Source organism: Rhinatrema bivittatum, chromosome 2 (genome assembly GCF_901001135.1).
Source record: "Rhinatrema bivittatum chromosome 2, aRhiBiv1.1, whole genome shotgun sequence".
Taxonomy (NCBI): Eukaryota; Metazoa; Chordata; class Amphibia; order Gymnophiona; family Rhinatrematidae; genus Rhinatrema; species Rhinatrema bivittatum.
This window is the reverse complement of record NC_042616.1, coordinates 27,604,167-27,618,736: the sequence shown is the minus strand read 5'-3', so window position 1 is coordinate 27,618,736 and position 14,570 is coordinate 27,604,167. Positions and strand designations below refer to the sequence as shown.

The 14,570-nt window shown below is 45.4% G+C and overlaps 1 protein-coding gene across 3 annotated transcripts in view; it reads right to left on the bottom strand.

Moving 5' to 3' along the window:
* Positions 1–4,823: 4,823 nt before the first annotated feature.
* LOC115085856 (zinc finger protein 271-like) overlaps positions 4,824–14,570 on the bottom strand; it is a 32,209-nt gene continuing 22,462 nt past the window's right edge. For 2 of the 3 annotated variants that reach the window (XM_029592364.1, XM_029592365.1), the window contains one exon: positions 4,824–7,783. In XM_029592364.1, coding sequence (XP_029448224.1) covers positions 4,962–7,783 — 2,822 coding nt within the window. In that variant the 3' untranslated portion in view covers positions 4,824–4,961. Of the gene's footprint in view, positions 7,784–8,284; positions 11,838–14,570 lie in introns of those variants that run through there. The other variant, XM_029592366.1, reaches the window with a different exon arrangement.

The following is a 14,570-nucleotide window of genomic DNA, read 5'->3' as shown; positions in this document are numbered from 1 at the left end:
GAGGAGAAGTCCATTACCTGCTATTAATTAAGTTGACTTAGATAATAACCATCGCCATTACTAGCAACAGTAACATGGGATAGACTTAATTTTTGGATACTTGCCAGGTTCTTATGGCCTGGATTGGTCACTGTTGGAGACAGGATGCTGGGCTTGATGGACCCTTGGTCTGACCCAGCATGGCATGTTCTTATGTTCTTATCCCTGCCAAATCCAGGGATGGGGTTTTCATTGGATCGGAGGGAGCATGAGCCAGTCACCCATACCTGAGGCACTAGACCCCCACCCACAGTTGGCAGCAGGCTACAGTTCTTCGTGAACCGGTGGCCCCGTATAACCTCAGACCAGTGAGTTTTGTCCATCGTCTGCCAGGGGTACCGATTGAACCTTTTGGGTGACCCACCAGATTCTCCTCCGTGCCCGTTTTGGGGGCCGAAAGTGCATCAGGAGGTACTGCTCAGGGATTCTACTCCTGGCCCTTCCCCATTCCAAAGAGAACAGGGGAAGTCCTAGACCCGAGGGCCTTGAACCCGTTTTTCTAAGAAAAGAAAAGTTCGAGATGGTTTCCCTGGGCACCCTGATTCCCCTCCTGCAAAATGGGGACTGGCTCTGCTCCCTCGATTTAAAGGAAGCCTTCACTCACATCCCGATCTCTCCAGGCCACGGGAAGTGTCTCAGATTTGTGGTGGGAAAACAGCCCTTCCAGTACAGAGCGTTGCCATTCCAGCTCACATCGGCCCCACGTGTCTTTATAAAGTGTCTGGCCGTGCTGGGGGCGCACCTCCGCAGACTGGGAGTGCATGTCTTCCCTTACTTGGACGACTGGCTGGTTAAGAGCACCTCTCAGGCAGCGGCCGTACGGTCCTTTGCGCTTGACCAGCTGGGTGCTGGAGTCACTAGGGGTCATCATCAATTACCCAAAGTCTTACCTCAGGCCATCACCCTGATTGGATGTCATTGAAGCTCTGCTAGACACGGCTCAGGTGAAGGCCTTCCTGCCGCGCTCCAGGGCAGTCGCCCTGGCGTCCATCGCGGCGGTGACTCAGCAGAGCTAGCAGGTGTCGGCTCGGCAGGAGTTGAGGCTGTTGGGCCGCATCCGTCCATGTCACTCCCTTGGCTTGCTTGCACATGTGCAGAGCCCAGTGGACCTTAAGATCACAGTGGCGTTAGGCCACCCAGGACCTTCAGGATTGCATTTGCATCACTCAGTCCCTCCGGGACTCCTTGTCCTGGTGGCGGGTACTCTCAGTTTGGAACAGGGGATATCCTTCCAGAGACCCCGCCCCCTACTCAAACTGTCCTTACATGGTTGCGTCCACCCTGGGGTGGAGGGTCCCATGTAGAGGGGCTCCACACCCAGGGTCTATGGTGCGCCCAGGAAGCACAAGGTCAAATCAACTTCCTGGAGCTCCAGGCAATTGGGTACGCTCTATGGGCTTTCAGGGATCGGCTGTTCAACAAAATTGTCCTGATCCAAACACAACCAGGTAGAGCTGTGGTATGTCAATAAGCAGGGAGGCACAAGATCATACCTCCTGTGCCAGGAGGCGGTTCAGATTTGGTCCTGGTGCTCCGGGCCATGTATCTGGCCAGAACAGAGAACGTGACAGCGGACAGACTGCGTTGGGCCTTCAGACCCCACAAGTGGGTAGCAAATCAGATCTTCTACCTCTGCGGAGCCCAGGCGTGGACTTGTTCGCGTCCCCCTGCAACAGGAAGGCGACTCAGTTCTGTTCCCTGTACAGGTCAGACGGCAGACCAGCCTCAGGTGCCTTTGCTCGCCGTTGGGGCAAGGGCCATCTGTACACATATCCGATTCCTCTGGTAGTGAAGACTCTCCTGAGAGAGGGTTGAGGGACTATGATCCTCATAGCTCCTCCTTGCCGAGACAGGTCTGGTTTCCACTCTTTTGGGAGTTGTCCGCCCGGAAACCGATCAGTCTGGAGACTTCCCCAGACCTCATCACGCAGGATCAGGCTAGGCTGCGGCATCCCAATCTCCAGGCCCTGTCACCACAGCCTGGATGTTGAGAGGTTAATCCAGAAACCGCTTGATCTTTTTGAGGATGTGTCTCGGGTCCTGCGGCTTCTAGAAAGTCTATGGACTGAAGAGGAGGTTTTCCATGTGGTGTGAGCAGAAGGCTCTAGATCCGTTCTCCTGCCCCCACAAAACCTGGTTGATTACCTTCCTCACCTTTCAGAGGCTGGCTTGGATACCAACTTCATAAGAGTTCATCTTAGTGCAGCTGGCGCATACCACCACAGGGTAGATGGTTTGCCCATCTCCGTACAGCCTATAGTCGTACGTTTCATGCGGGGCCTGCTTCAGCTGAAGCCTCCCCTAAGGCCTCCCGCTGTGTTTTGGGACCTCAACGTGGTGTTAGTTCAGCTGGCGAAAGCTCCTTTTGAGTCGCTGCGCACCTGTGACCTGAAGTACCTGACCTGGAAGGTCATATTTTTGGTGGCGGTCACTTCAATGTGCAGGGTTAGCAAGCTCCAGGCCTTAGTGACTTATCCACCTTACACTAAGTTTTATCACGACACAGGGTGGTCTTCTGTACCCACCCCAAGTTCCTGCCTAATATGGTGATGGATTTCCATCTTAACCAGTCCATCGTCCTGCCAGCATTCTTTCCCCGGCCCCATTCGCACCAAGATGAACGAGCCCTGCATAGTTTGAATTGCAAGACAGCCTTAGCCTTCTACCTGGAGCGGACAGAAGCCCACAGACGCTCCACCCAGCTTTTTATTTCCTTTGATAGGAATAGGTTGGGAGTTGGCCAGCAGATTGCATCTCCTTCTGTTATGCCCAGGCAGGACTGCATCTTGGGGGTCAGGTCACGGCTCATTCTGTTAGGGCCATGGTAGCCCATTTGCGAGCAGTTCCCGTGGAGGAGACCTGCAAGGCTGCGACGTGGAGTTCTCCTCACACATTTGCATCGCACTGCTGTCTGGATAGGGAAGGCCGACGTGACAGAAGGTGTGGCCAGTCTGTCCTCCGGAATCTCTCTGAGGTGAGGAACCCAACTCTCCCTACTTAGGGCCCAGATTGGGTTCAGGCTGACTCCCCCTCTGTTACCAACAGCACTGTGGCTGTTGTGCCCGCTGGCAGCTGGTTGGTGCTTGTTGGTCTCCTTTTTGTGTTCAGGAGCAGCCTGTACCTACGTATTCACCCATGTGTGAGGACTACCATCCGGCTCGTCCCAGGATAAATCAGATTTGCTTACCTGTAACAGGTGTTCTCCTAGGACAGCAGGATGTTAGTCCTTACAAAACCCGCCCGCTACCCCGAGGAGTTGGGTCTCTCCTTATATTATTTTGGTTTTAGCGTAATTCTTTCTAACGAGACTGAAGAGGGACCCCACGAGGACGGGTGGAACAGGGCATGCTCGGGTACATTTTTTAAAAAAGCGCGAGCGCATACTTTTCTTCGCCCGAGGCAGGAGTAACTCGCGCGCGCCGGTGGCCCGCTGGCACGCCATCACCCGACCCGGGGGCTGGTCCGGAGGCCTCGGCCACGCCCCCGGAACGCCCTCGGGCCGGCACCATGCCCACCAGAACACCCCGAACGTCGCGTCACCCCCCCGACACCCCCCCTTAGCAAAGCCCTGGGACTTGCGCGCGCCGCCGAGCCTATGCAAAAGCGCAGGGGTTTTTTTTCAAGGGTTACGTGCGTAACCCTTTTAAAATCCGCCCCTCAGTGTGCCTAGTCAAAGTTCTAAAAACTTTGACATAAGTTTTCCATACTGGGTTCCATCCGTTGATGTCACCCATGTGTGAGGACCTTCATCCTGCTGACCTAGGAGAGCACCTGTTACAGGTAAGCAACTCTGCTTTACTCCAGGAATGAAAATTAGCAGGTAAGAAACAATTTTCCTTTCCTCCATGCCCATCAGATAATTTATAAGCAGTATTGCATGCTGAGATTGTACATTCCTAAAAATGAAGGTGGTTCTAATTGGAATTAATTACACCTATAGGGGCGGATTTTAAGAGCCCTGCGTGCCGGTGCGCCTATGTTCAATAGGCGCACCGACGCGCGCAGAGCCCCGGGACTCGCGTAAGTCCCGGGGTTTTCCGAGGGGGGCGTGTCGGGGGCGGGGCCGAGCGGCGCGCCGTTTTCGGGGCGGGATGCGGCATTTCGGGGGCGGGCCCGGGGGTGTGGTTTCGGCCCGGGGCGGTCCGGGGGCGTGGCCGCACCCTCCGGAACCGCCCCCAGGTTGCGTCTAGGCGCGCCAGCGGCCCGCTGGCGCGCGGGGATTTACTTCTCCCTCCAGGAGGCGTAAATCCCCCAACAAAGGGGGGGGGGTTTAGACAGGGCCGGGGGGGTGGGTTAGGTAGAGGAAGGGAGGGGAAGGTGAGGGGAGGGCGAAAGGGAATTCCCTCCGAGGCTGCTCCGATTTCGGAGCGGCCTTGGAGGGAACGGCGGCAGGCTGCGCGGCTCGGCGCGCGCCAGCTACACGGAATAGGCAGCCTTGCGCGCGCCAATCCAGGATTTTAGCGGCTACGCGCGTATCTACTAAAATCCAGCGTACATTTGTTTGCGCCTGGAGCGCCAACAAAAGTACACGAACGCGCCGTTTTTGAAAATCTACCCCATAGGGCTACATAATAGGCCTTCAATACTTTATGCTGAAGTCTTCTGCCTTCCTGTTCCAGTTCCTTTATATTGCAATCTTCAGTCACGGAGATGTCAGTTTTGCTAAATGAGCATCACAAGAAGTGTAGAGTTTCAAATCATAGACAAATAGTAAAGGATATACCTTTGAAAGGAGATTGGATGCGCTAGAATTAAAGCAAGTTTCATAACCCAGGGAGTTAATGAGAGGACTCAACGGGTTTAATGCCAGACAAAACAAAACCAGTTACATAATTCATAATTCTGATCTCTCTCCCCAGTGCATTATTTTATGCCTGTTCAGATTTATTTTCCAACTGAAGCTTTTATCACAGTGCATTAAATTATTTCTTTACCAGGTGTATCCTTTCATGGCTTTTCAGTTGTGATTTCCTACTGAAGCCTTTGTCACAGTCAATGCATGAAAATGGTTTCTCTCCTGTGTGGATCCTTTCATGCCTTATCAATTTTGATTTACATCTGAAGCATTTATCACATTCATTGCATGTAAATGGTTTCTCTCCTGTGTGGATCCTTTCATGGCTTTTTAGTTGTGATTTCCTACTGAAGCTTTTATCGCACACCATGCATGTAAATGGTTTCTCTCCTGTATGGATTCTTTTATGAATTTTCAGTTCAAATTTCCATCTGAAACATTTATCACACTCACTGCATGTAAATGGTTTATCTCCTGTATGGATCCTTTCGTGCTTTTTCAGATCAGATTTCCAACTGAAGCTTTTATCACACTGGGTGCATGTAAATGGTTTCTCTCCTGTGTGGATCCTTTCATGCTTTTTCAGTTTTGATTTTCTACTAAAACGTTTAGTGCACTCAGTGCATGTAAATGGTTTCTCTCCTGTGTGGACCATTTCATGTATTTTCAGTTCAGGTTTTGAACGGAAGCTTTTATCGCACTCTGTGCATGTAAATGGTTTCTCTGCAGAGTGGATCCTTTCGTGCTTTTTCAGTTCAGGTTTTGTACGGAAGTTTTTATCACACTCAATGCATTTAAATGGTTTCTCTTCTGTGTGGATCCTTTCGTGAACTTTCAAGTGTGCTTTGCTAATGAAGCATTTATCACAATTGGTGCACATAAATGGTTTCTCTCCTGAGTGGATACTTTCATGCTTTTTTAGTTCATGTTTCGAACGGAAGTTTTTATTACATTCACAGCATATAAATGGTTTCTCTCCTGTGTGGATACTTTCATGCAATTTCAATTCAGGTTTTGAACGGAAGCTTTTATCACACTCAGTGCATGCAAATGGTTTCTCACCTGTGTGAACCCTTTCATGGTTTTTCAATAAATATTTGTGACTGAAGCTTTTTTCACACTCAGTGCATGTAAATGGCTTCTCTCCTGTGTGGATACTTTCATGCCTTTTTAGTTCTGATTTTGTACTAAAACATTTTTCACACTCAGTACATGTTAATGATTTTTCTCGCTTCTGGTTTATTTGTTGCCTTTTAAAATGACATTTCTGCTGAAATCTTTTATTACTTTCACTGCATGTAATTGGTTTCTCTCCTGTGTGGCTTCTTTCATGCTTTTTCAATAAACATTTATAAATGAAACCTTTATCACACTCGGTGCATGTAAATAGTTTCTCTCCTGTATGTAATCTTTCATGCATTTTCAGTTCATGTTTTGAATGAAAGCTTTTATCACAATCATTGCAAGTAAATGGTTTCTCACCTGTGTGGATCCTTTCATGCTTTTTCAATAAACATTTGTAAATGAAACTTTTATCACACTCTGTGCATGTAAATAGTTTCTCTCCTGTGTGTTTCCTTTTATGCATTTTCAATTCATGCTTCGACCGGAAGTTTTTATCGCACTCAGTGCATTTAAATGGTTTCTCTCCTGTGTGGATACTTTCATGCCTTTTCAGTTCTGATTTTGTAGAGAAACCTTTGTCACACTCAGGACATTTTAAAGGTTTTTCTCGCTTGTGCTTTATTTGGTACAGTTTTAGATGAGATTTCTGGTTAATTCTTTTATCACGTTCACTGCATGCAAATGATTTCTCTCCCGAGTGGATTTTTTCATGCTTTTTCAATAAACATTTGTAAATGAAGCTTTTATCACACACCATGCATGTAAACAGTTTCTCTCCTGTGTGCTTCCTTTCATGCATTTTCTGTTCATGTTTTGAACCAAAGCTTTTATCACAATCAGAGCATGTAAATGGTTTCTCTCCAGTGTGGATCCTTTCATGTTTTTTCAATAAACATTTGTAAATGAAGCCTTTATCACACTCAGTGCATGTAAATAGCTTCTCTCCTGTATGTAATCTTTCATGCATTTTCAGTTCATGTTTGGAATGAAAGCTTTTGTCACAATCAGTGCAAGTAAATGGTTTCTCTCCTGTGTGGATTCTTTCATGCTTTTTCAATAAACATTTGTAAATGAAGCTTTTATCACATATAGTGCATATAAATTGGTTCGCTTCTTTGTGTAGCCTTTGACGCTTTTTCCGTTCTGGTTTTGTATATAAACTTTTATCACATTCTGTGTATGTTAATGGTTTTTCTCCCTTGTGGTTTATTTGGTGCTTTTCCAGATGAGATTTCAGCGCAAAGGATTTTTCACATACTGTACATGTGAATGATTTTCCTACCATGTGGAGCCTTTTGTGTATTTTCAGTTCTGCTTTCGCACTGAAATCTTTATCACACTTAGTGCAAGTGAATGGTTTCTCTGTTGTATGCATCCTTTGATGCCTTTTTCTTTTTGATTTCCACGTGTAGCTTTTATTATAGTCTGTACATGTAAATTGCTTTCCTCCTAAGTGGATCTTCTGGTGTATTTTCAGTTGTGATGGATAAATGAAGCTTTTATTACATTCACTACATGGAAATGATTTATCTCTTGTTTGAATCCTCTGGTGAACTTTTATTAATATATTTGCACATTCACTGCCTGAAGAGAGACTCAACCCAGCATATTCTCTTGGCTGCTGTGTACTTTGCTCATAGGGAGTCACAGTCTCAGGGTTTCTCAGCCTTTCCTCTGGCTTGCACTGATTCCAGATTTCCTCCCATTCACAACACAGGCAGGTATCTGCTCCATCTTTCTCCGATACTGCTTTAGTCACTTCCAGATGTTTACTGGATTCCTCAGGATGCATCTCCTCATGTCTTCTCTTGGACTCCTTGATCTCTGGATAAGAAAATAAAGGACAGACATTACTTGATGTCAGGGAGACTCAAAGTGACAATGGTCAGGGTTTTCCAGCATTAAACACCTCAGAGGGAACAGGGGTGTAAAGCAGCTGCATCAGCTCCTTTCTGCAGCATTTTGGGATGAACCAGAGCACATCGATGGGTCTCAGAGGAGGACCAAGCCGAGGACTGAACAACTCAGTACCGTCAGGTAGATAAAATTCTCAGAATGTTGTTTTATGTAACTCACACATAACAGAAACCACCTTGTAAACCAACTTAAATTGGTTTTAAATAGCCCTGTGATGTCCAGCACTCAGTTCAAAATATTAATGAAGGTCTTCATACACAGCTAATGGTAATCTTGATAACGCAATCAGTGCTTCAGTATAATCATAGACCTCACCTGAAAGTGCTTACAGAAATGGATAAGTGAGCAGTAAATTTTAAATTACTTTCTTTAGGAATTTGTGTCATATTTACAATTAAAAGTTCTTACCACAGCTGTGACTTCTTGCTGTCTCCAATCGCTATTCAATATTCCACTATCAAACCCAGCGCGCACCCCTGAAGCAGAGCATTTTCCAAACGCGGATCTGCATCACATGCTGAGAGCGGAAAGCTGAATGTCCCTTGGGGACTGATTCACTGAAGGGGACAGCAAGAAGTCAAAGCTATGAGAAGCACTTTTAATTGCAAATTAAATGACTTCTTTTGGAATTATTTGTAAGGAAAATTATTTATTTTATTATTTCAAATCTTTTATATACCGAGGTATAGCGATCTGCCTTCACTCCGGTTTACATGAAAACAACTTAATACATTATATGAGCAACTTATTTCAGTAAATGTACATTTGAACGAGAGACTTATTAATTGAACGACTATTACAATCTAGAAACGAACATTTCTAACAACACGCGAATTGAGCATATATATGAGTGGACCATAAGAAAATTTTATGCAAGTTACGTAGTAACTTGAGTACATCGTCGAACATATGGTGCGTTCATCATCGGACATAAGGTGCATATAGCTTTTTCGTGTATGGCTATGTTGGGACTGAGGGAAGAGTCCGAATTCAGTAGGCGGAGGGGTCAAGACTTATTATTAACTAAAAATGCTACAACATTAGGAGACCATGGATGGGTGAGAGATGTGGAAATGTGAGAGGAGAACTTTCGAGAAGTTTAGTGTGTGTCAAGCAGAGGTGGGGAATGAGTTGGGAAGTTGCATGCAGCTTAACCAACACCATCTCTGAAAGTTTGGCTGAATATCCATGTTTTGAGTTCCTTTTTGAAGGATTTGATGTCACGAAGCTTAGGTATTGTGGTAAGGAGTTCCATAATTTAGGTCCTGCGATGGAGAAGGCTCTGTTCCCAGTGTTGGAAAGCTTTGCTAAAGGCAGAGAGGGTATGTCTAAGTGTAGTTTGCAGGCCGTTCTGGTCGTGCATTGAGATTTGTGTTTCTGAATCATGTTATTGAGGGCGGTGTTTTCTTCTTTGTAAATTGCATTGTGAACTATTGTTAAAGTTTTGAATTCAATTCTTTGCTCGATTGGGAGCCAGTGAAGACTTCTCAGAACAGGGGTGATGTGTTCTGATTTCTTCTTGCCGGTTAGGATTCTGGCTGCGGCATTTTGTAACAGTTGAAGTGGTTTTAAAGGTAGATTTTGGAAGGCCAAGCAGGAGTGAGTTGCAGTAATCGAGGCTGTTGAAAATAAGAGATTGCAGCACGGTCCGGAATTCTTTTGTTGGTGAAGAAGCGGTTTTAGATGTTTCAGGACGTGAAGTTTCTGAAAGCCTTCTTTGGTTTTAGTTGCGATGTTCTTTTTTAAGTTAAGTTCATTGTCGATCCAGATACCGAGGTCCTTTGCAGTGTTTTTCAGTTGGATGCTGATGTTATCGATTTGTAGGGAATGTATGGGGGTTTTGTCCTGAGGATGCATTCAGTTTTATTCATGTTGAGGCATAGCTTTAGTTGGTTCAGCATGTTTCTAATTGAGATTAGGTGGTTGGCTGTAGTGCCCAGTGCCTCTTCGATAGTGGTGGTTACTGGGATGAGGAGTTGAATGGCGTCGGCGTACATATGTTACGCCAAGACTTGAGATGAGGTGGCAGAGTGGGAGTAGGTAGATATTAAAGAGGGTGGCCGAGAGGGCGGACCCTTGTGGTACCCCAGTTTCGAGTGGGAGGGGATTTGATGATTTGTTGTTCATGGTGATCTTGAAGAATCTGCCTTTTAGGAACGATGTGAACCAGTCGAGAGTTTTGCCGGAAAGACCAAAGTTTGCAAGTCTTGATATCAGGCTTTTGAGGTCTACGGTGTCAAATGCCGCAGAGAGATCGAGTAGGATTAGTAGGTGGCTTAGTTTGTTGTCGAAGCCCCTTATTATTTTGTTAGATAGGTTGACGAGCAGTGTTTCCGTACTGCGATTTTTCCTGAATCCATGTTGTGCGGCGTGTAGAATATTGTTGTTCTCTAGGTGTTCATTAAGCTGTATCAGTGCCGCCTTCTCAGTCATCTTTGCGAGTAAAGGGAGGTTTGAGATAGGATGGTAGTTATTCAAATCAGCAGGATCTAGGTTCTTCTTTTTTAATATTGGTGTGATAGTTGCAGTTTTTAATTCAGTTGGAAGCTCACCTTCTTCGAGTGATTTGTTGATAACAGCAGCTATGGTTGGGGCAACGATGTGCACCATTTCTTTCACATCTCGTGTTGGGTTGATTTTTCTTAGCATTTTTTCAGCTTCGTTGTTAGATATTGGATCGAAGTTCGACCAGGGTGTTATGGTTGTTTTGTCAAGTCGTTCCTCTGTGGTTGAGGGATTGTTGATGGTGCTGGTTATTTTGCTTATTTTGTTCTTGAAGAACAGGGCCAGGTCTTGGCTTAGATTATTTGTTTTGGTTGGGGGGGCGTTGTTGTTGTTCTCTTCAATCAGGTTTCTTACGATGTTGAACAGGGAGTTTGAGTTATTTGAGGAGTTTTTTTTATCTTTTGACTGTAGTAGTCACGTTTGGTGATCATAATCTGTTTTTTTTTTTATAGGTGGCAAGTTGCGTGCGGTATCTTTGTTGGGTTACTGGGCATTTGGATTTTCTCTATTCCTTTTCCATTTTTCTGAGGTTGGTTTTCATTGATCTAAGTTGAGAGTTAAACCATGGGTTGTTTTTCCCTCTGGTTTTTTTTTAGCTGTTTTGTTTTTATAGGGTTTATGTTATTTGCAGTTTTTTTGGTAAGGTGGAGCCAGGATTGTATGGCGTTGTTGATGTTGGAGAGGTCTAAGTTAGCTAGTTGTTTTCAGAGCTCTTGTTGGAGTAGGTTGGGTTGGAAGGGCGGTCGGTATTTGAATGATAGTAGATCATTTGCATTTATCGTGTTGTTGGCATGTACTTGAGTCCTGCATTGTACAATGAAGTGATCCGACCAGGGGACTGGTTTGGATGAGATGGATGTGTCTGAGGAGTGGTGATTGGTGAAGATCAGGTCTAACGTGTGACCCGCTTTATGAGTGGGGATGTTCATTTGTTGGTTCACGTTAAAGCTGGATAGCATGTCTAGCAACGTTTGACAGCTTTGTGATCTGGGGATGGTGTCTGTGTGGAGGCTGAAATCTCTGAGTATTATAGTAGGCTTTTTTGTGCTGATGTTAGTTATTAAGTATTCTAAGAGTGGGGAGATTTCACTATCTAGAAGCTTGGGAGGGCAATAGACTAGGCATATTTGTAGGAATTCTGAGTCAAAGAGAGCAATTTCGTACTTCTTCGGGAGGTTGTGAGGGATCAATTTCATGGCGAGATTCTTTTTTATTATAAGTAGTCCTCCTCTGCGAGACTTGCGTGGGATTGAGAATAAGTCGTAGTCATTGTTGGTTAGCTGATTCATTAGTACTTGATCAGTATTTTTAAACCAGGTTTCGGTTATGGCGATGAAGTCAGGATTTGTTTCTTGGATTAAATCAGATATTAGCATGAATTTTTTGGTTAAGGATTGAGCGTTTATTAGAAAGAAGGTGAGGTAGATTAAGTTTTTGATGTGTTTCTTAAATGGGATGTTGATCAGGTGCCTGTATCTCATCTGAAGAGTCACTTTGGGGGGGGGGGGGGGGGAGTCATGATTGAGTAATTGGTGTTTTGGAGTTCAAATTGCCCTCTGGTTTTGGTGTCGAGGACTAAGTGATGTTGTGTTAAGTATGATGCGTCTTGGGGGATCGTTGATGACCGAGTGTTGTGAGACTCTGGGAGAGGGTCTTGTGGGGTGCTGTATCTTGCCGTACGGGGGGATCAGATGATTGCTGGTGGGGCTTCGGATGAGAGCCCGTTTTTGGTTGAGGTTGGTACGAGGTAGATGATCAGGAAGATTGTTGGTGAGATCTGGATGGGAGTTGGGTAAAGTCTGGGCGATTGCTGGAAGAGGTCAGGTTGAGTGCTAGTTGAGGTCTGAGTGGGAGCTGGATGATGACGGGATGATTGCAGGATGAAATCAGGATGAGTGCTGGATGAGGTCTGTAAGGTATCTGGATGCAGTCGAGGGTGATTGCTGGGTGAAGTCAGGGTGCAGGATGGCTGAAGATAGGGTGCGGGTGAATGAGTTTATGAAGAGGTTTTTTATTTTTTTTAATTTTGTATTTATTGAATTTTCAACGTTTCATGTTACATTGAGACAATATGAAGGAAAAACAAGGAATATTATAAAAAACAATAAGTGAAATTTTTACAGTAAATTCCAGGAAATATGTAAGCCAAATATAACATTCCTTTTATATTATAAGCAAAATGGAGACCCACATCTAAGCGGTTATAGTAGGTAAACAAAAAAATATCTTCAACAATACTAATGCTGACACACCGTGTTAATGCAGTTAAACATTAAATTAGCCACACTTCTAGACCCTATGTGGAGTTAGAGTCCAGGTATAGACGCAGTTGTTCTATCTCTGTAAAAATATACTTATTATCTTGATACACCAATATACAGCGGCAGGGGTACCTAAGGTAGAATTTGGCACCCCTGGACACAATCTCATTTCTCATTGTTAGGAAGTCTTTTCTTTTCTCTTGTATTTTTCTCGTGATGTCTGGAAAAACCCGAATTTGGAAGCCATAGAAAAGTTCAGATTGCTTTTTAAAGGATCTCTTTAAGACTTCATCCCTTTCTGATGTTTGGAGAAAAGTAATAACAACTGTTGCCCTTTCGTCAATTTTAGCTTCAAAAGACTTCTCCAAAAATTCTGTTAAGTTATCTCTCGAAGAAATATTTTCCATTGATTCCTCCTGTTGTGTCTTCTCTTTTTCTTGTCTGCCTGGCAAATACTACTATTTAGACATAGATGGTAACGTTGTTTCTGTGTATGCCAGAATATTTGTAAAATAACTTTTAATTAACTCTTTCAATGACATCCATCTTGTTTTCGGAAAGTTTAATATTCTTAAGTTATTTCTCCTTAATTGATTTTCCAGAAAGTCAATCTTCCTTTCAGTATAAGATTCTGATTTTATGAAGAGTTCTGGATGAGATCTGGAGGAGTGCAGATGACATCAGTGTCAAGATGTGTGCGAGATGTGTAGATAGTTAGTGGGATAGGCCCGGAGTTAGATGGTAGAAGATGAGGTCATGAGGCGTTGTAGATGATCCCACAACCTGTGGCTATGGGCATATGAGATGAGACTTGAGAACCACAGGTAGAAGTGAGTAGATCTTAGTTGTGCTGCCGGGCTGCGCTTCGGGGCTGCACAAAGGGGCGCACAAAGGCACGCGGCGCCTGGAGATCGAGCCGGGATTTAAATCCCCTCCTAGTCGCGGTCGGTGTGACGTCAGCGGCGCGACTTGGGTCTCCGGAGGATGTCACGTGGGGAGGATGCCGGCTTTAGGCTGTCGGAGGTAAGTCAGCGAGGCCTCTTGGCCGGCGGTGGGTCATCGGTGGTAGGGCGAGAAATTAAGGGCCTTACCCCGATGGGTACCGGCGCCGGCTGCGCGGCCCTTTCTCCCAGCTCCTACAGTTGCTGATGCAGGGAGGAGGAGGACGACCGTCGGGTTCGCAGGTGCACGAAGAAAAGGGCGCCCGGAGATTGAGCCAGGATTTAAATCCCCTCCTAGTCGCGGTCGGTACGACGTCAGTGGCGCGACTCGGGTCTCCGGAGGATGTTACGTAGGGAAGATGCCGGCTTTAGGCTGTCGGAGGTAAGTCAGCGAGGCCTCGTGGCCGGCGATGGGTCGTCGGTGGTAGTGCGAGAAATTAAGTTCTTACCTGTTAATTTTCGTTCCTGTAGTACCAAGGATCATTCCAGACTGCTGGGTTATGCCTCTGCACCAGCAGATGGAGTCAGAGAAAAGCTGAAAAGGCACCTCCCATATACTCTGGTGTGCCACCTGCGATACCTCAGTATAATCAATATCAAAGCAGAATGAATAGCTGTTAACTAGTTTAGTATATTTTAGTATATTTGAATTCAACAACCAATGACTAGACCAAGTCTAACTTAAAGGTCTTGAGTTAAAAACTATAGGAACTTCATAAACAACGCCAACCATGACGCGAAGATGCGTAGTCTGAGAAATAATCTGCCAAGAGAAATAGAAATTGCTGAATGGACTCTCCTGTGTACGGGTGTCTGGACTGATCCTTGGTACTACGAAAATTAACAGGTAAGAACTAATTTTCCTTTCCCTGTACGTACCCAGATCAGTCCAGACTGCTGGGATGTACCCAAGCTGCCCTAAAAGGGGTGGGATGAGGGGAGTCCAGCTCGAAGCACACTGCTGCCGAAGGAATCCACCTTCGGATC